Source organism: Haliotis rufescens, unplaced genomic scaffold (genome assembly GCF_023055435.1).
Source record: "Haliotis rufescens isolate VD_foot unplaced genomic scaffold, xgHalRufe1.0.p SCAF_14, whole genome shotgun sequence".
NCBI lineage: Eukaryota > Metazoa > Mollusca > Gastropoda > Lepetellida > Haliotidae > Haliotis > Haliotis rufescens.
The window spans coordinates 35928982-35956396 of NW_025963824.1; the positions used below are offsets into that span (position 1 = coordinate 35928982).

Genomic DNA, 27415 nt, shown 5'->3' on the forward strand with positions numbered 1-27415 from the left:
TCCCACATTAAGCTGACGCCGTGATATAACTGGAATAATATTAAAAGTGGCATTTAAAACCAAACTCACTCACTCACTCACTCGTGCAGGTTGGTTGGAGCAAGTGGAATTGTTTGTGGAATTATTCATGGAGAAGTCTTGGTTTGAATGGGAATTCTGCCTTTAATTTGGTATTTTTGTCATTGTCGTTAGAATATTGAAATAATGATATGTACAATTATAGGTTTCACAATGCAGTTTTTGTTATTGCAATATTGAAAGTATGTGTGGCAGTACATTTTGGGGAGAAAACGTTATCGGAATCGACTGAGGGATTGTGTTTCAAGTTTTTTTGGCAAACTTCAATTGGACACACAGCCAGGCAACTGATAAAATTGTTCAGGCAAGTATGACCTCCCTATGATAAGGAGGCATGGTAGGTGCACTCGTCCAGGGCGACACACTTATACATGTGTCCATGTGTTACAATCAGTAAAGGTCATGCTTCAAGTCCCTTGATGAGATGACTAAGAGTGACCCCATGAAGACCCAGATCTGTTGTCATAATGGATGAGTGAGTGAGTATGGTTTTACGCCGCTTTTAGCAATATTCCAGCAATAATATCACGGCGGGGGACACCAGAAATGGACTTCACACATTGTACCCATGTCGAGAATCGAACCCGGGTCTTCGGGGTGACGAGCGAACGCTTTAACCACTAGGCTACCCGACTGCCCCTCAGAATGGATGAGGTGGCAGAGCTCCAGATAACGTTTTGAGCAATTGAGTTTTTACTCTAGGGTTTCTGTTGTAAATGGGTTTTTACATTTTTCATTAGGTAACCAGTATTGGTTCACTCACCTATTCATCACTCTATTGGGAATTTCCCAAAATTAGTGAACAATTTAAGATTTAAAAAAAATGAAATAATGTTATAGATGTATATAACTGTTCTAAATATATAGGCTTGACTCGGAAAGTAAATTAGCTTGTAATTGTGTTTCGGAAATTAGTTCCTTTGTATGCATGCTGAAAAACCTTCATTGGGTATTTAAGCGAGCTGTTTTTATACATTTGAGTTTTTCATTTAATGCATGCGTTTCTTTAAGTAATTGGGCTTTGAATATTTGTTTGTGGGGGGGGGCAGGGTCTTTGCTCAAAAGTTCATCATCTGTGTACAGGCCGTCAGGTGACACCGTAGCCACGCATCCCTATCTCAGCCTGCTCCGATGCAGCAGTCCAAGCGCTGTTTTCACAATTGTTAATCCCAATAAAGTGATGACTCCTTTGTCTTAGAGCACAGCCACACTTGAGTTGAAAGAACAGACAAACCTGTCAATCCTCCCACAGTTTTGCGGGAGACTCCCGCAATTTGACGAAATCTTCCAGTCCCCTGCATGAGAGACTATTGAGGAACAGAGATACATGAGATACGGAGATATGGCCGTCCCAGTTATACATGACTTTTTGGTTATCAGATTTGTCAGAAACTTTGTTAAAACATCAATATGCCTCAAAGTTACGCCATTAAACTCTCGGAAATGAAAACAAAATATGATCAAAAAGCGCCAACTTCAGAAACAACACGATGCGTGATTGATTGATTCGGCAGTCAAAACAACATGTAACATGATCAGGCTTCCTCATAGCAATGATTTCAAAGTCATTGAATGAAAGTGATATTGCTAGATTCTTGGAGGAGGAAAATGCAAACAGAAATTAAGTAAACTGTAATACGAGAAAATAATTATTTATTGTTTTAAAATATTTTGTTTTCTTAATAACAACAATAAAAATAAAAGTTGAAAATTATCTTATCTCCACTATTTTCAAAGTCTCCCCCTTTGGAGGCAAACCTCCCCCATTTTAGAGTCAAATCTCCCCAATGGTCATGATGAGGGGTTGACAGGTCTCAAGAACAGAAGATCACTGAACTTTTTGTATACAGTGAACATTTTGTCACAATTAGCACTTCTCTCTTTCCACTCCACTCCAATCCACGTACAGGTGCCTGTGTCAACATCAAGGTGCCCGCAACCTGAGAGACACTGTTCTATGAAGGTGTTTGCCTGGAGTACATTACTGATCCATGATTGTTCTACACAAGACCCAGTAGAGACACTTTAATGTGTTGTGTAATTACATCCTGCTCCTGCTGATACAACCTGTCTCCCGCCTCTAAGTACACACAAGTGTAGAGAAGGGACGCATCCAAACAACATACTGCGTCCCGGGGGACAGCCACAGTCATATTCATTGTACTGCCAGGGCATTGAGAGCAGGTATGGGTGTCTGTCATTTCATCCATCAATCATGACTACTGTCCACATGATCATTGATTCAATCCAGGCTCTAAACATACAGTACACTACACCATGTCTTTACTTTGCAGGACCTCATATTTCCTTCAAGGGCGGTCGGGTAGCCTAGTGGTTAAAGCGTTCGCTCGTCACGCCAAAGACCCGGGTTCGATTCCCGACATGGGTACAATGTGTGAAGCCCATTTCTGGTGTCCCCCGCCGTGATATTGCTGGAATATTGCTAAAAGCGGCGTAAAACCATACTTACCCACTCCACTATTTCCTTCAAGGACCCATAAAATCAATAACTTTTTTAGTAAGTCAAGGTAAAACCCTCCTTATTCATATTCTGTAGAAATTGTTCGAATGTTCTGTGGAATCAGTGAAATTTCTGTAGCACTCCTGTTGGCTGCCTGAAAAATATATTGCTGCACTCGAGAATAAATGTAAAAAAATAACCCACTTGGGTTTGGAAACCTATGACCTATATTTTGTGAGAGTAATTTGATGTTTTACAATTGTTATCCCAATATTTTAACATATCTGGTTGTATTTCCCGTATTTGTTTTCAATAATGGGCACATAAATATGAAGAAGTGGAAAGAACTAAGTGTTAATGACTGCTTCTATTGTATTGACGAGAGACGTGAAGTTGTTGTCAGCCACTTGAGTGAAGTGTGCGGTAAATACCCTGTAACACCATATGTAACAGTGTCTGTCTGACCTGTGATACCATTGTGTCTAGTGTCAAGTGATTAAACATATATCACTTCTAACAGCTCACTAGGAGCTTGATGTGAGATGATCCTACAACTGTTGTGTTTACAGTGTGTCTGTTTTGTTTGTTTGTTTGTTGTTTAATGCTGCACGCAGCAATATTCTAGCTATATGACGACGAACAATCATATAGTGATGTAGCTCCAAAGTGCACTTCAGTTTTGTTTGCTCAAGTACATTTATTTCTGATGGGGGGGGGGGGGGGGCACGGGTGGCATTTCCCTGTGCAGAGTTGCGTCCCTTGGGCACGCCAGAAACCTATGATTGTGGGTTCGAATACCGGTTTACCCCGATTATGTTCCTAGGTTTGTCAGCACCATACCCATGCTCGTGGGTTTCACCGAAGTGGTAAACGTCTGAAACCTGCATCACTTCGGGCTTTCCTCCCACATTAAGCTGACACGCTGCGAAATAACTGTAATACTGTTAAAAGCGGCGTTAAACCCAACTCACTCACTCATTATTTGTGATGGAAGTTTTCACAAATATACTCACATAGGTCCTCAGATAGTTTCTTGTAGCCTGACTTACTGATATGCTTCCCTCCATCATGGTGATGTTTCAGGTGGTAGGAATTGGAGTTTCAATATGGCTGCCAGGGCGGACATATTGAAGAAAAAAACACTATATATGTCTATTACTCAGCTATTGTTGCTGAAAGTGTCATGAGATTTGGTATATGTTTTGTGTGTAGTTGGACTAAACATTTTTTGCAATATTTAAAATTTTGACCTTGATATGACCTTTTTGTTTTGATCTTGCTCTTATGAAATTGCCCGATTGCGGAAGGTGAACTTTGAAGAACCGTATTCGACGTAATAAGCTCCCCACTCTAATAAGCGCCCATGGCGATATTTGCTAATATATTGGCTAGTGAACAATCCCAATTAGCACCCTTTCCAATTGATCAATGTAGACAAGACTTATTCATTGGCATAAAATACACACCGTGTGTTATATGCACCCTTAATTATGGGGAATTTAATTCTGGAAAAATATATCTGTCGTACATAAACATTTCAGGCTGTCAGCATAAACCGCGAAATTTATCTTTCAACTCTAATATTCTAATAAGAGCCCCCTATTGCTAATTTTGTGAGCGCCCTGGGCGCTTATTACGTCGAATACAGTATATTCCTTCTGTAGTGTTACTTGTCCTCCCTCGATATTTATGCAGAATGTCAGTGTTGACAGCAGTTTGTCTTAAGTGGTTCTTTTTGTTGACATTTTAAACTGTAACATATACAGGCACATCTTCCACTTGTCCTTTCATCAAAGTCTTGTTTCCACCCTTGCCACATCAAACCCACTTTCCTGTGCTAAATACGATTGGACTTTCCCACATATCGAAAGTCAGAGAACGTGATATACACAGGGTGGCGCCAGGGTTCAGCCAGGAAAAGTGGCCTTGATGTGGCATGGGTAGAAACTAGGCTTTGATATAGGCTAGTGGATACGTTTACCTTGGGAAGATCAGTGAATGGGTGAGTAAGTATGGTTTTACTCCGCTTTTAGCAATATTCCAGCAATATCATGACAGGGGACACCAGACATGGGCTTCACACATTGTACCCATGTTGGGAATCAAACCCGGGTCTTTAGCGTGATGAGCGAACGCTTTAACCACTAGGCTACCCGACCTCCTCCTCGGAAAGATGGTGCAGGTCAGTAATAGTTAGACAGGCTGGTCAGTTTTCCTGCAGATCGTGTTTGTTTTGTACTCCAGGTATGAGATGGAGAACAAGTACTTCAAGGATTTACTCAAACTTGAGAGGAACATGAAGACCAAAGAAGATGTAGGGTAAGTTAGAAAAGACAAAAATTGGAAAAGACAAAAATTAGAAAAGACAAAATTAGAAAAGATTCTATTGGACATGTTTTTTTAAAATTTTTGCAAACATCTGTTAATTCCATCTGCAATGTCACTCCAGCTTGAATGTTGGTCACGGACACACCATCCAGGTAACAGAACTGTTGTTATAGATACGAAACTGTACAACTTTGTGGAGAACAACTTCTGGTTTATTGCATATGGCGATGTTTCGATGAAGATTCTTACATTGTAGAGGGATAACGGTGTAAGAATCTACATGGAAACGTCGCGCTGTGCAACAAACCAAATGTTATTATCCTTAAGATGGTACCTTGTTTTTATTTCCTTGACAACTTCTAGAATGCCAGTCAAACAATTTTCATGGAGTCTGATGCAGACTTGACACCATCTACCCATGCTCCATCACGTAAACTTAGGAAATAACCTCCAGTTTTTAGATCATGTGCTTTTAACTATAGTAAATATTGTGATAGTGTCAGATATTGATGCAGGGTGTCTGAATGTCTGATCTTGATGCAGGGTGTTCCAGTGTCTGATCTTGATGCAGAGTGCCTTTGTGTCTGATCTTGATGCAGGGTGTCTTTGTGTCTCTTGATGCAGTGTGTCTGAGTGTCTGATCTTGTAGGGTGTCTAAGTCACAGATCTTGATGCAGGGTGTTCCAGTGTCTGACCTTGATGCAGGGTGTCTGAGTGTCTGATCTTGTAGGGTGTCTAAGTGTCAGATCTTGATGCAGGGTGTTCCTGTGTCTGATCTTGATGCAGGGTGTCTGAATGTCTGATCTTGATGCAGGTGTCTTAATGTCTGATCTTGATGCAGGTGTCTTAATGTCTGATCTTGATGCAGGGTGTCGTAATGTCTGATCTTGATGCAGGGTGTTCCAGTGTCTGATCTTGATGCAGAGTGTCTTTGTGTCTGATCTTGATGCAGGGTGTCCCAGTGTCTGATCTTGATGCAGGGTGTCTTAATGTCTGATCTTGATGCAGGGTGTTCCAGTGTCTGATCTTGATGCAGGGTGTCTGAATGTCTGATCTTGTAGGGTGTCTAAGTGTCAGATCTTGATGCAGGGTGTTCCAGTGTCTGATCTTGATGCAGGTGTCTTAATGTCTGATCTTGATGCAGAGTGTCTTAATGTCTGATCTTGATGCAGGGTGTCTTTGTGTATGATCTTGATGCAGGTTTCTTAATGTCTGATCTTGATGCAGGGTGTCTTTGTGTCTGATCTTGATGCAGGGTGTCTTTGTGTCTGATCTTGATGCAGGGTGTCTGAATGTCTGATCTTGTAGGGTGTCTAAGTGTCAGATCTTGATGCAGGGTGTTCCAGTGTCTGATCTTGATGCAGGTGTCTTAATGTCTGATCTTGATGCAGGTTTCTTAATGTCTGATCTTGATGCAGGGTGTCTTTGTGTCTGATCTTGATGCAGGGTGTTCCAGTGTCTGATCTTGATGCAGGGTGTCTGAATGTCTGATCTTGTAGGGTGTCTAAGTGTCAGATCTTGATGCAGGGTGTTCCAGTGTCTGATCTTGATGCAGGTGTCTTAATGTCTGATCTTGATGCAGGTGTCTTAATGTCTGATCTTGATGCAGGGTGTCTTTGTGTATGATCTTGATGCAGGTTTCTTAATGTCTGATCTTGATGCAGGGTGTCTTTGTGTCTGATCTTGATGCAGGATGTCTTTGTGTCTGATATTGATGCAGGGTGTCTGAACGTCTGATCTTGATGCAGGGTGTCCCAGTGTCTGATATTGATGCAGGGTGTCTTGGTGTCTCATCTTGTTGTAGAATGTCTGATCGTATATGGTGTCTGAATGTCTGATCTTGATGCAGGGTGTCTTTGTGTCTGATCTTGATGCAGGGTGTTCCAGTGTCTGATCTTGATGCAGGGTGCCCTAGTGTCTGATCTTGATACATGGTTGCCTGGCCTTGTTGCAATGTGTCTGAGTGTCTGATCTTGATGCATGGTTGCCTGGCCTTGTTGCAATGTGTCTGATTTTGATACAGGATGTCTTGGTGTCTCATCTTGTTGTAGAATGTCTGATCGTATATGGTGTCTGAGTGTCTGATCTTGTTTTAGAATGTCTGATCTTGTATGGTATCTGATTTTCTGATCTTGTTGCAGGGTGTCTGATTATCTGATCTTGTAGTGTGCCTGAGTATCTAATCTTGTAGGGTAACCGAGTGTCTGATTTTGTTGCAGGATAACAGTGTCTGAACTTGTAAGGTGTCTGATCATATTGAAGGCAGACTGTGTGCCTGATCTTGTTGTCTGAGTGTCTGATCTTGTTGCAAGTTGACTGAGTGTCTAATCTTGTTGGAGATAATCTGATCTTGTTGTAGGGTGCCTGAGCATCTGATCTTGTAGGGTATTGGAGTGTCTGATCTTGTAGGATATTGGAGTGTCTGATGTTGTAGGGTACTGGAGTGTTTTATCTTGTAGGGTATTGGAGTGTCTGATCTTGTAGGGTATTGGAGTGTCTGATTTTGTAAGGTGTCTGAGTGTCTGATCTTGTAGGGTATTGGAGTGTCTGATCTTGTAGGGTGTCTGAGTGTCTGATCTTGTAGGATGCCTGAATGTCTGGTCTTGTAGGGTGTCTGAGTGTCTGATCTTGTAGGGTGTCTGAGTGTCTGATCTTGTTGTAGGGTGTCTGAATGTCTGAACTAGTAGGGTTCCTGAGTGTCTGATGTTGTAGGGTATTGGAGTGTCTGATGTTGTAGGGTGTCTGAGTGTCTGATCATGTAGGGTATTGGAGTGTCTGATCTTGTAGGGTGTTTGAGTGTCTGATCTTGTTGCAGAGTGTCTGAATGTCTGAACTAGTAGGGTTCCTGAGTGTCTGATCTTGTAGGGTGTCTGAGTGTCTGATCGTGTAGGGTATTGGAGTGTCTGATCTTGTAGGGTATCTGAGTGTCTGATCTTGTAGGGAGCATGAGTGTCAGATCTTGTAGGGAGCATGAGTGTCTGATCTTGTAGGGTATCTGAGTGTCTGAGCTTGTAGGGAGCATGAGTGTCTGATCTTGTAGGGAGCATGAGTGTCTGATTTTGTAGGGTATCTGAGTGTCTGATCTTGTAGGGAGCATGAGTGTCTGATCTTGTAGGGAGCATGAGTGTCTGATCTTGTAGGGTGTCTGAGTGTCTGATCTTGTAGGGTATCTGAGTGTCTGATCTTGTAGGGTATTGGAGTGTCTGATGTTGTAGGGTGTCTGAGTGTCTGATCATGTAGGGTATTGGAGTGTCTGATCTTGTAGGGTGTTTGAGTGTCTGATCTTGTTGCAGAGTGTATGAATGTCTGAACTAGTAGGGTTCCTGAGTGTCTGATCTTGTAGGGTGTCTGAGTGTCTGATCTTGTAGGGTATTGGAGTGTCTGATCTTGTAGGGTATCTGAGTGTCTGATCTTGTAGGGAGCATGAGTGTCTGATCTTGTAGGGAGCATGAGTGTCTGATCTTGTAGGGTGTCTGAGCGTCTGATCTTGTAGGGAGCATGAGTGTCTGATCTTGTAGGGGGCATGAGTGTCTGATCTTGTAGGGTATCTGAGTGTCTGATCTTGTAGGGAGCATGAGTGTCTGATCTTGTAGGGAGCATGAGTGTCTGATCTTGTAGGGTATCTGAGTGTCTGATCTTGTAGGGAGCATGAGTGTCTGATCTTGTAGGGTGTCTGAGTGTCTGATCTTGTAGGGAGCATGAGTGTCTGATCTTGTAGGGTGTCTGAGTGTCTGATCTTGTAGGGTATCTGAGTGTCTGATCTTGTAGGGAGCATGAGTTTCTGATCTTGTAGGGTATCTGAGTGTCTGATCTTGTAGGGAGCATGAGTGTCTGATCTTGTAGGGTATCTGAGTGTCTGATCTTGTAGGGAGCATGAGTGTCTGATCTTGTTGCAGGGTTCTTGAGAAGTCTTGGAACAAGCTGAAGCAGGAGGTGGAAAAGATGGTGCAGATCCACCAAGATGCTGCCGCCAACTTCCAGAAACAGATGGAAGATGTCAAGAAGTTCAACGAGGCCCAGACTGTGAAAAAGAAAGCTGTGAGTTCATTTCAGATCCTATGCATGGATTTGACAACTGGATAGAAACTTGAGCTGTAGGCTCATGTCCGTTCCTCAGAATGGTGTTGACAGTGGGACTTGAACTTAATAGATAGGCTCATGTCCTTTGCTGTAAATGGTCTTGACATTTTGCCTTGAACTTGAGATATAGGCCAATGTCCGTTCCTATAAATTGTGTTGACAGTTGGCCTTGAACTTGAGATATAGGCCAATGTCTGTTCCTACAAATGGTGTTGACAGTTGGCCTTGAACATGAGATAAAGGCCAATGTCTGTTCTTATAAATGGTGTTGTCAGCTGGACTAGAACCTGAGCTGTAGGTTGATGTCAGGGCCTATATGGTGGTGTCAGCTGGACTAGAACCTGAGCAGTAGGTTGATGTCAGGGCCTATAAATGGTGTTGTCAGCTGGACGTCATCTATCATACATGGCTATACAACAGAGAAAGACGGCACACAATGTGGGGTTTCTACATGACATGGCTTTACAACAGAGAAAGACGGCACACAATGTGGGGTTTCTACATGACATGGCTTTACAACAGAGAAAGACGGCACACAATGTGGGGTTTCTACATGACATGGCTTTACAACAGAGAAAGACTGCACACAACGTGGGGTTTCTACATGACATAGCTTTACAACGGAGAAAGACTGCACACAATGTGGGGTTTCTACATGACATGGCTATACGACAGAGAAAGACGGCACACAATGTGGGGTTTCTACATGACATAGCTACGTGAGTTGCTTGGCAGATCTTGTGTCCCAGTTACCTACAGTGTAGATTGATGCTCATGCTGTCAATCTCCGGTTTGCCTGGCACAGGACTGATCACGCCATTATGACTGAGCTGGATTATTGCTACTTGTGGCATAACACAAGGTGTGTTTTGTATACCATGTAGCTATGGTTACAGCAGCCCCTCAATATCCTTGTCAACAGCTTTTCTATATATTACTACCAGGAGATACGGATATGTGTCTTCTTTTGATATCATTTTTTATTTGACATCATTAGTTTTAATTAGTTTTTAGTTCTCACTAAGAGTATCAAATTTTGTTCTGTGTCTGTGTTTGGTGAACTACAGCTCTATGGCACCATTTTGTTTTTTTTCAGGCAGAAGAAAACTTGAAGAAATACCAGAGCAACAAGAACAGTCAGTACTCCAGGTGTATGAATGTAGGTTCTTCCTCAGTGTCATCTGGTCTACCTGTGGGTATTTAGGGTCAGAATAGGTCCTTAGTACCTCATGCTTGTCTCCCTGTGGGTGTACCGGGTCAGAATAGGCCCCAAATACATCATGCCTGTCTCCCAGTGTGTTTTCTGGGTCAGCATAGGCCCCAAGAAGCTCATGCTTGTCTCCAATGTGTGTAAACCTATGATTGTGGGTTCGTGCTCGTGGGTTTCACCGAAGTGGTAAACATCTGAGACCTGCATCACTTCGGGCTTTCCTCCCACACTAAGCTGACACGCCGTGATATAACTGTCATAATGTTAAAAGCTCACTCACTCACTACTCATATTCAAGAGATATTAGATTGGTTCGATGCACAAATGAACATACTGGTATGTTGTGTGAACCGATGTTCATGAACGCATCACATGTGACGTCACAGATCCAAGACTCGAGATGCACCATTTGCGTATAAAGCTTATGTGCAGTATTTGTGACAAGGATAAAGTCACTTTGTGGAAACACTCAACTGATTGTTAGTTTTGTCATTGAATGGTACACATTGGAAACATCTCTTCTTAACACACATACATTTATATAAGTTTGAGTGGTGTGTGTTTCTTTTGGCAGCGAGTATATATATATATATATATATAGGTTTTGCCATAAAAGCACCCAACACAAGTAAACTCTCCGCAACCAACTTCTCTACCAATCTGCAATTGGTCTCTCTTAGCGCCTTCCTAAGACCAAAAGTTTCTTGACAGTCAGTAAGGGCAATCAGGTAGCCAAGTGGTTAAAGCGTTCGCTTGTCACACCGAAGACCCAGGTTCGATTCCCGACATGGGTACAATGTGTGAAGCACATTTCTGGTGTCCCCAGCTGTGATATTGCTGGAATATTGCTAAAAGCGGCTTAAAACCATACTCACTCACTCACTCATCTGCTCTAAGGAAACCAGTGGTTAACAGCATGAGCACCATTATATGCCGTCCGTGCACAATGTAATACGCTCAGTCAATGCTGGAATATTGCTAAAAGCTGCGTAAAACCAAACTCACTCACTCATGATAGTCTGTATTGCTTGTGTAGGTTTTGGAACATTTACAGCAGCACAGAAGGGGAACGATAACGATAATTAAAAAATTCATCAACATTTCGTAGGAGGTTTGTTCACTGCCTCTCTTTGTATGGATTTAATAAGAGCCACCCTTTATGAACTGTCTAATCACTCAGGGCTCTTCTTACAACAAATACAATACATCTCAAGCTGCTGTGAATAATCTTTGAATTGTCTTGATTTTCAGAATCATAAAAACTACAAAGACAAATGTCGAGAGAAGGACACTGCATCAGAAAACTACAGTGTCCTTAGGTCTAGTGTCACGGTTCAGGCAAAGGAACTTGAGAAGGTGAGTGAAGTACCCAGCTTGATTTTACCTCAAGCAATGTCTTGTGTCACGGTTCAGGCCAAGGAACTAGAGCTAAGTGTAGGAACCAGCTTGATTTAACCTCAAACAATGTCTTGTGTCACAGTTCAGGCCAAGGAACTAGAGCTAAGTGTAGTACCCAGCTTGATTTAACCTCAAGCAATGTCTTGTGTCACGGTTCAGGCCAAGGAACCAGAGCTAAGTGTAGTACCCAGCTTGATTTAACCTCAAGCAATGTCTAGTGTCACGGTTCAGGCCAAGGAACTAGAGCTCAGTGTAGGAACCTGCTTGATTTAACCTCAAGCAATGTCTTGTGTCACAGTTCAGGCCAAGGAACTAGGGCTAAGTGTAGTACCCAGCTTGATTTAACCTCAAGCAATGTCTAGTGTCACGGTTCAGGCCGAGGAACTAGAGCTAAGTGTAGTACCCAGCTTGATTTAACCTCAAGCAATGTCTAGTGTCACAGTTCAGGCCAAGGAACTAGAGCTAAGTGTAGTACCCAGCTTGATTTAACCTCAAGCAATGTCTAGTGTCACAGTTCAGGCCAAGGAACTAGGGCTAAGTGTAGTACCCAGCTAGATTTAACCTCAAGCAATGTCTAGTGTCACGGTTCAGGCCAAGGAACCAGAGCTAAGTGTAGGAACCAGCTTGATTTAACCTCAAGCAATGTCTAGTGTCACAGTTCAGGCCAAGGATCTAGAGCTAAGTGTAGGAACCAGCTAGATTTAACCTCAAGCAATGTCTAGTGTCACGGTTCAGGCCAAGGAACTAGGGCTAAGTGTAGTACCCAGCTAGATTTAACCTCAAGCAATGTCTAGTGTCACGGTTCAGGCCAAGGAACCAGAGCTAAGTGTAGTACCCAGCTTGATTTAACCTCAAGCAATGTCTAGTGTCATGGTTCAGGCCAAGGAACTAGAGCTCAGTGTAGTACCCAGCTAGATTTAACCTCAAGCAATGTCTAGTGTCACGGTTCAGGCCGAGGAACTAGAGCTAAGTGTAGTACCCAGCTTGATTTAACCTCAAGCAATGTCTAGTGTCACGGTTCAGGCCAAGGAACTAGAGCTAAGTGTAGTACCCAGCTTGATTTAACCTCAAGCAATGTCTTGTGTCACGGTTCAGGCCAAGGAACTAGAGCTAAGTGTAGTACCCAGCTTGATTTAACCTCAAGCAATGTCTAGTGTCACGGTTCAGGTCAAGGAACTAGAGCTAAGTGTAGTACCCAGCTTGATTTAACCTCAAGCAATGTCTAGTGTCACGGTTCAGGCCAAGGAACCAGAGCTAAGTGTAGTACCCAGCTTGATTTAACCTCAAGCAATGTCTAGTGTCATGGTTCAGGCCAAGGAACTAGAGCTAAGTGTAGTACCCAGCTAGATTTAACCTCAAGCAATGTCTAGTGTCACGGTTCAGGCCAAGGAACTAGGGCTAAGTGTAGTACCCAGCTTGATTTAACCTCAAGCAATGTCTTGTGTCACGGTTCAGGCCAAGGAACTAGAGCTAAGTGTAGGAACCAGCTTGATTTAACCTCAAGCAATGTCTAGTGTCACAGTTCAGGCCAAGGAACTAGAGCTAAGTGTAGTACCCAGCTTGATTTAACCTCAAGCAATGTCTAGTGTCACAGTTCAGGCCAAGGAACTAGGGCTAAGTGTAGTACCCAGCTAGATTTAACCTCAAGCAATGTCTAGTGTCACGGTTCAGGCCAAGGAACCAGAGCTAAGTGTAGGAACCAGCTTGATTTAACCTCAAGCAATGTCTAGTGTCACAGTTCAGGCCAAGGATCTAGAGCTAAGTGTAGGAACCAGCTAGATTTAACCTCAAGCAATGTCTAGTGTCACGGTTCAGGCCAAGGAACTAGGGCTAAGTGTAGTACCCAGCTAGATTTAACCTCAAGCAATGTCTAGTGTCACGGTTCAGGCCAAGGAACTAGGGCTAAGTGTAGTACCCAGCTTGATTTAACCTCAAGCAATGTCTAGTGTCACGGTTCAGGCCAAGGAACTAGGGCTAAGTGTAGTACCCAGCTAGATTTAACCTCAAGCAATGTCTAGTGTCACAGTTCAGGCCAAGGAACTAGAGCTTAGTGTAGTACCCAGCTTGATTTAACCTCAAGCAATGTCTTGTGTCACGGTTCAGGCCAAGGAACTAGAGCTAAGTGTAGGAACCAGCTAGATTTAACCTCAAGCAATGTCTAGTGTCACGGTTCAGGCCAAGGAACTAGAGCTAAGTGTAGTACCCAGCTTGATTTAACCTCAAGCAATGTCTTGTGTCACGGTTCAGGCCAAGGAACTAGAGCTAAGTGTAGGAACCAGCTAGATTTAACCTCAAGCAATGTCTAGTGTCACAGTTCAGGCCAAGGAACTAGAGCTAAGTGTAGTACCCAGCTTGATTTAACCTCAAGCAATGTCTAGTGTCATGGTTCAGGCCAAGGAACTAGGGCTAAGTGTAGTACCCAGCTAGATTTAACCTCAAGCAATGTCTTGTGTCACAGTTCAGGCCAAGGAACTAGGGCTAAGTGTAGTACCCAGCTAGATTTAACCTTAAGCAATGTCTAGTGTCACAGTTCAGGCCAAGGAACTAGAGCTAAGTGTAGTACCCAGCTAGATTTAACCTCAAGCAATGTCTTGTGTCACGGTTCAGGCCAAGGAACTAGGGCTAAGTGTAGTACCCAGCTAGATTTAACCTCAAGCAATGTCTAGTGTCACGGTTCAGGTCAAGGAACTAGAGCTAAGTGTAGTACCCAGCTTGATTTAACCTCAAGCAATGTCTTGTGTCACGGTTCAGGCCAAGGAACTAGAGCTAAGTGTAGTACCCAGCTAGATTTAGCCTCAAGCAATGTCTAGTGTCACGGTTCAGGCCAAGGAACTAGAGCTAAGTGTAGGAACCAGCTTGATTTAACCTCAAGCAATGTCTAGTGTCACGGTTCAGGTCATGAAACTATTTTTACAACATTAAAAGCATGTTTTACATTGAGGTTTTGTTTTCAGCATTTTAACTCTAGGGCCTTTAGATCTTCATTGACCGAAGGGAGCGCCTCCGTTGTCTAGTGCTAAAGCGGAATGTCCGGGGTTCGCTCTCCGTCCGTGTCATACCAGAGATGTTCAATAATATACTTGTTGTTACTGGCGCTCTGCATTAAGGGGCTAAAACAAGGAAACTGCAGCATGATATCTCAGTGGGCTAGCACTGTTGTCTGACCAGCACAAGCAGCTACAAACCTTTCACACGTGCATGCACGTCACTATGTAAGTGCAATAATCTCGGACGCGACATGAAACCCTTCTTCACCTCACCTCCATGACAATGGTCAACAAGACCCATGAAGATCCGGGTAAAAAACGGTCTTCAGTAGCCCATGCTTTCTGACTAACGGGATCGGGTGGTCAGGCTCACAGACTTAGTTGATGCATGTCATTGTATCCCAATTGCGTGGATCGATGCTCATGATGTCAATCACTGGATTGTCGGGTCCAGACTCGATTATTTACAGACCGCCATCATATAGCTGGACTATTGCTGAGTGCAGCATTAAACAACAAACAACATCATGGTCAACTATGGTTTCTGATGATGGTGTACCATGGTAAGAAATGTCGGTGTCCACAGTTTTGCGTCATGGTGTCATGGTCCGCAGTGGTGTTATTTCAGCTGGGCAGAGTTCACGGCTGTGTGTTAGGAAATGTTCTTTATTTGGCACCATTCCTCCAAGTGATCTTAGCAATATGGCTGTTGTAAAATATTTTGAATACTGGGTGTGGTGATTGCCTTTGTTCTAAGATTGCTTCAAAATCTATGTTGAGTTATTGGAGTTACGATCACCTTAGCCCTAAGATTGCTTCAAAATCCATGTTGAAGTATTGGAGTTACGATCACCTTAGCGCTAGGATCACTTCAAAATCTATGTTGAAGTATTGGAGTTACGATAACCTTAGTGCTAAGATCACTACAAAATCCATGTTGAAGTATTGAAGTTACGATTACCTTAGCGCTAAGATCACTTCAAAATCTGTGTTGAAGAATTGGAGTTACAATCACCAAAGCACTAAGATCACTTCAAAATCTATGTTGAAGTATTGGAGTTGAACCATTATGTGTTTATTTTTTTATTTCAGGCAAGTAAAGCAAAAACAAAAGCAGATGATGACGCTGCTAAAGCAGGTAATAAATTCATTCCTTTGGTCATTTTACTGAATATTTATGTACCACAGGGCTGGATGCAAAAGGAGAAAATGTAAAGTTGATGGGAGGTTAACTTCTTAAAAATACCTCTTGAAATAAAAAGTATAACGATTGGAAATGTCTTAAATGTGGATTGACATAAAACTGCAAGAATGTTCAGAGTGGCGTTAAGTACAAGCCGATCATGATGAACAAAATACGAAAACCCATAAGAGGAAAAAAAATTATGATAAGTAATGACATCAATTATTGTCTAGAAAGTTAACACTTAAATTGGTGTTTGATTTCTACCTTTTCACTTTTAATATAATCCGTCAAAATGAGAACCTTTTGACAACAAAATAATGAATATATTTATGTTATTGTGTGTTTTGGCTGCAGTTAGTCAAATCCGTAATCTGAAATAGAAGGAAGTGCTGCCTATGGGACCAGTTCAAAAGTTCAATGTTGGATAAAAATCTTTATTCCTTAAGTTCAGGGGTGGGGCCCTGCAAGTTTTCCATCCAACAGAATCGACTTAGCTGATTTCTCAATGTTTTATAAAGCAACTAAAGTGAGGAAACACTATTTCCTATATTTTTCACGAGATCACCATCGACATCGGTGAGTTGAGAGAAAAAGCAGTTAACTCGGCCCCCAAGCTCATAAAACCACTGGTAATGTAAACCGTAACAATAGGATTCACCAGGCATGTGCTGTTAGGAGTTCACATCAAATATATCCCGTCTATCCACTATATGGTGTTTTGGCCTCGCGACAGTATATTTGTGAGTATTACAAGGAATTCAGTATTTTCAGAATTAATTATGGGGGTGGGGGGAGGTTGACGGGGGTGGGGGAAGTTTCAAAACTTAAAGAATTAAGTTTTTAAACTTACATTGAACTTTTGAACTGGTCCCTAAGTGTATTTCCAGCATTCACTAACATTCCCCAACTCCCCATCTCCAAGACAGATCGCCATGTTACAAAAAACTGCCACTCCCTAAACACCGCTGTTTGCGGATTGCACACAAGGACAGGAGCTGACATTAGTGTCTGGGATTGTGAGAGTTGTGTATGTCACCAGGGCGATCACTCCGCAAACACACAAGTCAAGGCAGCGAGTCTGCCTTTGCCTCACAGGGCGAGCTACGCACTATGACGATGGCGGGTCAATGTTGAAGTATGGTAGGTGAGAATATCGAGGCAGAGCGCTGTCTGCTGTAAGGATGTGAAGGTGATGACAATACCTTTCTCCCTAAACTGAAGTGAACATTGCCCTCTTCTACGGAGACAGTTGTTTGGTTGGCCTAAGAAAGACAGCTGTCTGTTTATATCACTATTTGCCCATCTTACTTTTGAGATGTCTGTTTCAAATTTGATGTTCATACTTATAGAGAAAGTTAGAAATATTAGATTTTCGTTCACATATTTGTCGCTTGTGTGAAAGCAGCCCCGAGTGTTACAAGGAAGTTGAACTGTATGAAGGAGCAAAAGTATTTTGCATATAAAGATTATTATTTTTGACATCATAGTCACTTTGCTCTCTCTGAAATGGTGTTTAACATTTCTTTCGATATTATTGCACTTATTTAATGATGTGTGTGTGTGCATGGCTGCTTGTGCCTCAGTTTAAAATGAATACCCCACTTTATATCACAGTATACTGACTCCTATCCGACCAGGCAGGGAAACAATAAGAACCATCTTTAAAGTGTTTTGATTTGATGTGATCAAACCGCGAACCTTCCGTTCTCTGGGCAAATGCTCTATTCACACGACCATGATGTGGTCTACCATTTTGAGGGGAAAAGTGATTTATTTGTATTATTTGGACAACAGTTTACCCATTTTAATGACTTAACTAATGTAAGGCTTACAAATTGTAAGACTTTTGAAAATATAGTGCGAGGGGCTGGTGGTGTTTTTTTTTTTTTTTTGCTTGTTCAAACTGGTATGTAACCAAATAAACAGTTGTGTACCATCAACCTGGGAAAGGGCCTCCCTACATAAACAAGCATACAAACTCCTATTGCTGCCATTACCATAGACTAACATATAGTCTCTGAAATGAACATATCGTACAGAAAAAACAGTTATAACAAATAAATATAACAAAAAGGGAGCCCAGTAATTCTCTTCATTTTCAGATACTGCTGTAATCTAGACTTGCCAAACATTATAGACTTGCATGGGCTGAAGTTGATATATTTGTATCAGGGTCTGTAAGACAGACTACCATTACCATAAACAGTGCACATGTAAAGGGAAGTGCTATATTGGAGAACATCATTTTTAAGTACCGGACTTTTATATTTTTGCGGCCGACTTTATGATGATGTGGGCGGTGGCGGAGAACCAAGACTATTATTTTTTTAGCCTAAAGAAAGAAATATTGTTTTAACTGTTTTCTGAGTCTGCAGTGTTGCAATGGCCCTGTTTGTGGGCTTTTTTGCTGCATCAGTTTGCTGAGTTTGATGTTTGTTATGCATGTTAGGATTTGAACTACTGACATTGTTTGTATTTCCAGAAACAGCATACAAGAGTTCCCTTGACACCCTGGAGAGCGCACGTGATCTCTGGGAGAAAGAGATGCAGGCATCTTGTAATGTAAGCTCAACAGAGTGATCTCCCCTGTGTGTTGTCTCGAAGGCCTCATGGTTCCTGTGCCTTCCACTGTCATGCTGCTAGTGTTGCTTGTCATAAGCCCCAGCTCACTCATTCACTCACTGAAAAATGGGGCAGTCTGGTAGCTTAGTGGTTAAAGCGTTAACCCGTCTCACCGAAGACCCGGGTTCGATTCCCAACATGGGTACAGCGTGTGAAGCCCATTTCTGGTGTTCCCTGCCATGATATTGCCGAAATATTGCAAAAAGCGGCATAAAACCAAACTCACTCACTTACTACTGAAAATTAATAATGAATTGAAACATGAATGGAGACATGGAATATTGTGTGTTTTCTCTCTGGGAGTTATGACAGCTCTGTGGAAAGGGCATCAGTTGTGCCATAGTCATGGGTTCAAATCCCAGATTGCCTTGATTTTGATCTTTGATTTGTTAATACCGCACATGTGTTCATAATCACTGACATGAATTGATATAGCAGCATTTAAAGCCAACTTGTTTACTCATATCCTGTGTTGACTTTCGAGCAGAGTCATGTCCCTTGGGCATGCCAGGAGACTGTGCTTGAGGGTTCGAATCCCAGTTCGCCCTGATGTTTCTAGGTTTGTCAGCACCATAAGCATGCTCGGGTGTTTCACCAATTGGTAAACGTCTGAGACCTGCATCACTTCAGGCTTTCACCCACATTAAGCTGACACGCTATTACATAACTGGAATACTGTTAAAAGCAGCATTGAACCCAACTCACTCACTCACTCACTCCTGGGTTATATAACATGGCAGCATTTCATCATCGTTTGGTGAAATTCAGAAAAAAAGCATTCAATTACTTTTAAGAACTCTTGCAGTTATATTGCTGAAATATTGGTGAAAGCGGTGTAAAACCATATGCACTTACAAGAATATCCGTGAATTTGTTTTCAAAGGAGGGTGTGACTGATTCATGAGGTTTTTACCATTGAATTTTGAGTTTGACCAATCTGCTTGTGACTTAATGCCTTATTCGTGACAAACTAGTGACAAACGTTTGACAATAAAGAGTCAGCTTTTGTTCTAGTTTGTGAAATGTGAGAAATATTTGGAAGTAATTGTGTTTTATTTTTTCAGATGTTTCAGAGTTTGGATCATGACCGAATCAAATTCCTACGAGAAAATCTGTGGATTTCTCTCAACATCGATTCCCAAGTTGCAGTGGAAGTTGACGATGTGAGACAAATTCAGTGGTTCAAGATTAGCTTGTGAACAAAAGCACATGTCCCCAAGGTTACGGGGTAGATTAGGCCCGAGAAACCTGTGCTTTCTGTAAGAGGTGTTTTAGTGGATCGGGTGACCTGGTAGATAGCGTGTCATTGTACAACCCACCAACCAACCCACCCACCCACCAACCCACCCACCCACTCACTCACTCACTCACTCACTCACTCACTCACTCACTCACTCACTCACTCACTCACTCACTCACTCACTCACTCACTCACTCACTCACTCACTCACACACTCTACCACTCACAATGCAGTTTAAATTTTTTGTGGGACGATGATGAGTCATTTTCAGTTGCATGACAGGTTTTAAAGTTTAATGTATATTCTTAGTTTACAAGTAGAAGTATTTCTGTGTTTTGTTTCATGTTGAACTTAAATGATTGGCACAAGTTTTGTTGTCTTCTTATGCAAGTCCCTAAAAACATGTTGAGGTGATTCTGACAAAAAAAGAATACATTAGGACCTTGTGTAAGTAATCCGTGTTTACAATGAATCTGTTTCAGTGCAGCGAGTCAGTCCGGCATGTGTTGGAACATTGCTCCATGGAAAACGACATCTGTACATTTATAGGCAAACATCAGACAGGCACAGAGAGGCCAGGTAGTCAAATCTTTCTGAATTGTTAGCTCACCTGCACCACTAGTTATTCTGAGGTGGTAGGGTAGGTTAGTTGTTAAAGCGTTTGTCTGTCACGCCGAACGCCCAGGTTTGATTCCCACATGGGTACAATTCGTGAATCAATTCCTGGTGTCCCCACTGTGATACAGTGCTAGAGTGTTGCTAAAAGAGGCGTAAAACTATACTCACTCACTGCTGATGTCAACCAGTTTTTCTGGTTCAAGTGACTATGCAACATCAGTGTGCCTGCAACTGGAAAAAAAGCAATGTCATTGAAATAAGATCTTTTCCTTCATAACAATACTTACCTGTGAAGACCTGGTGTATAATAGGTCTAATGCTTGCCATAAAAGGCGACTATGCTTGTCGTAAGAGGTGACTATGCTTGTCGTAAGAGGAGACTATGCTTGTCGTAAGAGGCGACTATGCTTGTCGTAAAAGGCGAATATGCTTGCCGTAAGAGGCGACTATGCTTGTCGTAAAAGGCGACTGTGCTTGCTGTAAGAGGCAACTAACACGATCGGGTGGTCAGGCTCGCTGGCTTGCTTGATGCATGTCATCGTATCCACATTGCGTGGATCAATGCCCATGATGTCTATCACTGGATTGTCTGGTCCAGACCTGATTATTTACATTCCGCCATCATATAGCTGGAATATTTCTGAGTGCGGCGTAAAACAACAAACAAACATACAAACATTTTCCAAAGCTGACATCAGATTTGCCCAAGAACCGGCTATCTTTCAGTTGAACTGAGCAGTCAAAGTTCACTCAGGGTTCAGATCATTGCTGTAACAGAGCGGTATCTGATCAGATCTGATGTTAATGAGATTGGGATTACCAGCGAGTAATTTTCAACAAGGCATTTGTGGCACTTGATTGTTTATAGGCTGCTGTCATATGGCTGGAATATTGCTGACACAAGTGCCTTACGAAGGGGCTGAAAGCCAAGTCCCTCAATTGAAACTGATTGTTATAATAACAATAATTGATTTAGAATGACCTTGACCTTTCAGCACCTATTGTATTTGACAACTACTACAGTAATACAGATACTTTGGGGCGTAGAGCTGCCCAGGCACAAAGGTCAGGAGGTCAGAGAACACAGCCAGCCAGAAGTAATGGTGTTACGATGTCAGGTAAATACATGAGTGGGTGTCACCTTGTCCACAGTGTAGCTCAACATGCTTGTTTGTATATGGATGGTATATTAAGATTTGGTAAGGCCATGTTAACTATTAGACTTTCATCCCTGTCTCCGTGTGACCGAACATCCCAGCCTGCGCCATCTGGTGTCGATGAAACTGTTCCCTTATTTCTTTACTTGCTGAAATGCAACCATGGTCGAAGCAAACATTCACGCTTCATGCGACTAACATTTGTGAAGATACTGTTAGATCTGGTCTTCAGCAACCCATGCTTGTCCCCTGTGAAGATACGGTTAGATCTTGTCTTCAGCAACCCATGCTTGTCCCCTGTGAAGATACGGTTAGATCTTGTCTTCAGCAACCCATGCTTGTCCCCTGTGAAGATACGGTTAGATCTTGTCTTCAGCAACCCATGCTTGTCCCCTGTGAAGATACGGTTAGATCTTGTCTCCAGCAACCCATGCTTGTCCCCTGTGAAGATACGGTTAGATCTTGTCTTCAGCAACCCATGCTTGTCCCCTGTGAAGATACGGTTAGATCTTGTCTTCAGCAACCCATGCTTGTCCCCTGTGAAGATACGGTTAGATCTTGTCTTCAGCAACCCATGCTTGTCCCCTGTGAAGATATGGTTAGATCTTGTCTTCAGCAACCCATGCTTGTCCCCTGTGAAGATATGGTTAGATCTTGTCTTCAGCAACCCATGCTTGTCCCCTGTGAAGATACGGTTAGATCTTGTCTTCAGCGACCCATGCTTGTCCCCTGTGAAGATTTGGTTAGATCTTGTCTTCAGCAACCCATGCTTGTCCCCTGTGAAGACATGGTTAGATCTTGTCTTCAGCAACCCATGCTTGTCCCCTGTGAAGATACGGTTAGATCTTGTCTTCACCAACACCTGCTTGTCCCCCATGAAGATCCAGGTTATAACCGGTCTTCAGCAACCCATGCTTGTCCCCTGTGAAGATACGGTTAGATCTTGTCTTCAGCAACCCATGCTTGTCCCCTGTGAAGATACGGTTAGATCTTGTCTTCAGCAACCCATGCTTGTCCCCTGTGAAGATACGGTTAGATCTTGTCTTCAGCAACCCATGCTTGTCCCCTGTGAAGATATGGTTAGATTTAGTCTTCAGCAACCCATGCTTGTCCCCTGTGAAGATATGGTTAGATCTAGACTTCAGCAACCCATGCTTGTCCCCTGTGAAGATATGGTTAGATCTAGTCTTCAGCAACCCATGCTTGTCCCCTGTGAAGATACGGTTAGATCTTGTCTTCAGCAACCCATGCTTGTCCCCTGTGAAGATATGGTTAGATCTTGTCTTCAGCAACCCATGCTTGTCCCCTGTGAAGATATGGTTAGATCTAGTCTTCAGCAACCCATGCTTGTCCCCTGTGAAGATATGGTTAGATCTTGTCTTCAGCAACCCATGCTTGTCCCCTGTGAAGATACGGTTAGATCTTGTCTTCAGCAACCCATGCTTGTCCCCTGTGAAGATACGGTTAGATCTTGTCTTCAGCAACCCATGCTTGTCCCCTGTGAAGATATGGTTAGATCTTGTCTTCAGCAACCCATGCTTGTCCCCTGTGAAGATATGGTTAGATCTAGTCTTCAGCAACCCATGCTTGTCCCCTGTGAAGATATGGTTAGATCTTGTCTTCAGCAACCCATGCTTGTCCCCTGTGAAGATATGGTTAGATCTTGTCTTCAGCAACCCATGCTTGTCCCCTGTGAAGATATGGTTAGATCTTGTCTTCAGCAACCCATGCTTGTCCCCTGTGAAGATACGGTTAGATCTTGTCTTCAGCAACCCATGCTTGTCCCCTGTGAAGATATGGTTAGATCTTGTCTTCAGCAACCCATGCTTGTCCCCTGTGAAGATATGGTTAGATTTAGTCTTCAGCAACCCATGCTTGTCCCCTGTGAAGATATGGTTAGATCTAGTCTTCAGCAACCCATGCTTGTCCCCTGTGAAGATATGGTTAGATCTTGTCTTCAGCAACCCATGCTTGTCCCCTGTGAAGATATGGTTAGATCTTGTCTTCAGCAACCCATGCTTGTCCCCTGTGAAGATACGGTTAGATCTTGTCTTCAGCAACCCATGCTTGTCCCCTGTGAAGATATGGTTAGATCTTGTCTTCAGCAACCCATGCTTGTCCCCTGTGAAGATATGGTTAGATCTTGTCTTCAGCAACCCATGCTTGTCCCCTGTGAAGATACGGTTAGATCTTGTCTTCAGCAACCCATGCTTGTCCCCTGTGAAGATACGGTTAGATCTTGTCTTCAGCAACCCATGCTTGTCCCCTGTGAAGATACGGTTAGATCTTGTCTTCAGCAACCCATGCTTGTCCCCTGTGAAGATATGGTTAGATCTAGTCTTCAGCAACCCATGCTTGTCCCCCATGAAGATCCAGGTTATAACCGGTCTTCAGCAACCCATGCTTGTTATAAGAAGTGACTAACATTTTTGGTTTGTCAGGCTTGATGCTCATGATGTCAATCCCTGGATTGTCTTGTCCAGACTCGATTATGTACGGACTGCTGACATATAGCTGGAATATTGCTAGGTGCGGCAAAGAGTGCAGGGTTTAACAACAAGAACAAAAATAATCTCTACAAAATAAAATCCCCCATGCCTCCATTCATGAAGACAGTCAAACACCGTAGTGTCAAACTTTGATGGTTGTATGGATTGGAAAATCTTGTTTAGTACCCGTGTTTTCTTTCTTTATTCATCATTATCAGTTGTGTGGAACCTAGTATAACGAGAAGTGTTTACGCAGGTCCCTTCAACTTTGTCACAACGGTGTTTGACACAACAGTGTTTGACTGTAGCCGGGATGAAAGTCTGATGATTACTGCGTGGCCCCATGACCTGTGTTGAATGTTGGGCATGTTGAGTGAGCAATAGGTAACCTGGGATGAGTATAATGGGTATGATTGATGAGTGCTTTAACACTGTTTTATACTTGGATTTTAGACCTTCTGATCATAAACTCCATGCTTTCAGAAAAAATATAGATTTGAAATTTCCAGTTTTGTAGATTCTTATTCTTTTGACATGAAAACCCGATGGATAATCCAAGTACTAAAACAGTGTACTTCACTACATTGTTTCAGACCCGTGAAGATCCGGGGTAGAATAGGTCTTCAGAAACCCATGCTTGCCGTAAAAGGCAACTATGCTTGTTGTAAGAGGCGATTAACAGGATCGGGTCGTCAGGCTCGCTGACCTGGTTGATGCATACCATCGTATCCCAATTGCGTGAATCATGATGTCAATCACTGGATTGTCTGGTCCAGACTCTATTATTTACAGACCACCATCATAGAGCTGGCATATTGCTGAGTGTGGCGTTAAACAACTAACAAACAAACAAAACAATGTTGCAATATTGCAAGCATATTACATATCGCTTTCTTGCCGTGTTGATGGTCTCAGAGATGCCAACCATTCCGATGTATTCAGCTTTCTACAAGACTTGAAGTAAAACTTCCTGAAAGTTACTGTTCAAAATCTGCTGTGAATGTACATATTAGACATATTCATATTCTTTAATTTATGTCTCAATTCACAAAATGAGTTGACCGTTTGATATTCTAGGTGCCTTGTGGTTTTGTTGGAGACGAATAATTTTTTAGTAACCGCTTCAAGACGTACAATTCTGTCTCTGAAAGGATGAAACACAACTTTGGGGGTCTCACAACATTACTGCTCAGATTTTCCAGTTAAAGTGTTTTTGTGTGGTAAAACCTGAGCAAAAATTACTTTTTTTAGGTATTTTGCGATCAGATTTTAAAGATAACTTTAATTTCTTTGAAAGGCATTTGGAAGTTGGAGTACTGAGTTAGGATAAGATATATGGATGAACAACTTCTTCATTACAAAATGGAGCACTGTTAGAACCTAAATAACACCACTTGCTTGATAACGGTGTAAGAACCTAAAAACACCACTTTGCTTGATATGGTGTTAGAACCTAAATAACATCACTTGCTTGATAACAGTGTTAGAACCTAAATAACATCACTTGCTTGATAAAGGTGTTAGAACCTAAATAACGTCACTTGCTTGATAACGGTGTTAGAACCTACACCGAAACGTCGTTCCCAATTGTAATAGAGAAGTTGTTCATCCATATATCTTATCCCTACTCAATAATATATTTAACCAGAATATCACTTGGTCGGCCTGTAAATCAGATTAGATTGGCTGTTCAGCTCATAAATTCAATGAGTAACATCACACAGTTGCCTATTGTTGAGGCAGTGAAAATATTCTTGACACTTTGGTTTGACTTCTTTCGGTTGGCATCTCTGTGTTCCTGGAATATTTTAATTTCAATGACGATTGTGACAAGGGTAGCCAGGTTGTCTGAGGTGCCACAATTCTCAGGGTAGAGCTGCCTCCCTTAGGCTTGCTGTTTTGTCAGCACCACGCTTGTTGGTTTCACCAAAGTGGTAAACATCTGAGACATTCATCATTTCGGGCTTTCCTCCCACATTTACCTGACCAGCCGTGATATAACTGAAATACTGTTAAAAGCGGTGGTGAACCAAACTCACCTATTCCTGCTGAAACCTTGTTTTTCCTGTTGTTTATAGATAACACATACGCAACAGTAGATGGTAAGACAACAAAGAGCACTTCTTTTAGATCAAATACAGGCAGTTTTAGATGACTCTAGTTTCTAGTATAGCATTAGTGAGATTTGCAGTTACATTCAAAATGTAGGTATTGTCTCAATGCATTATTGTTCACAGTCGTATCTGTAATAATGATGCATTTATCAATGAAACTCATCGAAATTTCATTCTGGCAAGAAAGATAGAGTATAATGGAGCACATCCATGAGAAGAAAGAATTCAGATTCTGATCTAAGTCTTGCCTGTATTTGTGTTGCATGACATGTTGGGATGCAGGATGATGTGCCCATGTTTAGACAGCTCTGTGCATGGTTTGACGAGCTGCTCCTGCTTCTGTTCCTGGGTCAGTGAGGCACCATGCCTACCTCCTGCTTCCACACCCCCAGCTAACCATCCTCATCACCCTTCGGCATACTTCCTGAGTCAATGAGACATAAGACCTGTGAAAGTCCGGGTAGAATAGGTCTTCAGCAACCCCATACTTCATACTTCAGCAACTGTAAAAGGCGACTATGCTTGTCATAAACGGCGACTAACGGGATCGGGTGGTCAGACTCACTGACTTGGTTGATGCATGTCATTGTGTCCCAATTGTGTGGATAGATGCTCATGACGTAAATCACTGGATTGTCTGGCCCAGACTCGATTATTTACAGACCGCCGTCATATAGCTGGAATATTGCTGAGTGCGGCGTTAAACAACAAACAAGAAACAGTTACTTGTTTAGGTTTCTGTAAAGAGGGACTGATTAGTGTTTTGGACCTGAAACAACATGTCCTCTAAATTAAGTAGTCTAAAGCCAGTGGATCCTTTTTCCAGACCAAAGGGTGTATAAGTCAATTTAATGTTTTTTTAGTTCATGGGAATTTTGTTTTGTAATTTCCATCCGATACCCCTGAGTGTTTGTCTCATCTTAATGCAGAGAGATATTGATTTTAGTGAGATTGTTGCCAACCCCCAATTTTAGGATTAATTTTCAGAGGAGGAGAAGGGAGAATGCGCCTGTGTATTAGTCTGAGAGTCATCAGGTCTGTGGTTCACTTCACTGTCACTGATAACTCACGCCTTGACCCTGAGTGTCCATCATCCTCTGTAAACTGATGCCTTGACCCTAAGTGTCCATCATCCTCTGTAAACTGACGCCTTGACCCTAAGTGTCCAGCATCCTCTGTAAACTGATGCCTTGACCCTAAGTGTCCAGCATCCTCTGTAAACTGATGCCTTGACCCTAAGTGTCCATCATCCTCTGTAAACTGATGCCTTGACCCTAAGTGTCCATCATCCTCTGTAAACTGAGGCCTTGACCCTAAATGTCCATCATCTTCTTTAAACTGATGCCTTTACCCTCAGTGTCCATCATCCTCTGTAAACTGATGCCTTGACCCTAAGTGTCCATCATCCTCTGTAAACTGATGCCTTGACCCTAAGTGTCCAGCATC

At 42.4% G+C, this 27415-nt stretch overlaps 1 protein-coding gene across 12 annotated transcripts in view; it reads left to right on the forward strand.

Annotated features, from left to right (window-relative positions):
• LOC124118873 (proline-serine-threonine phosphatase-interacting protein 1-like) overlaps nt 1–27415 on the forward strand; it is a 69216-nt gene that overhangs the window by 27412 nt on the left and 14389 nt on the right. For 6 of the 12 annotated variants that reach the window (XM_048395352.1, XM_048395357.1, XM_048395360.1 and 3 more), the window contains exons 3-11: nt 4784–4858; nt 8764–8905; nt 10044–10106; nt 11409–11513; nt 15635–15680; nt 18211–18290; nt 19415–19513; nt 20074–20170; nt 21205–21327. In XM_048395352.1, coding sequence (XP_048251309.1) covers nt 4784–4858; nt 8764–8905; nt 10044–10106; nt 11409–11513; nt 15635–15680; nt 18211–18290; nt 19415–19513; nt 20074–20170; nt 21205–21327 — 830 coding nt within the window. Of the gene's footprint in view, nt 1–4783; nt 4859–8763; nt 8906–10043; nt 10107–11408; nt 11514–15634; nt 15681–18210; nt 18291–19414; nt 19514–20073; nt 20171–21204; nt 21328–25933; nt 25958–26956; nt 27005–27415 lie in introns of all 12 variants that reach the window. The other 6 variants (XM_048395351.1, XM_048395353.1, XM_048395355.1 and 3 more) reach the window with 2 other exon arrangements.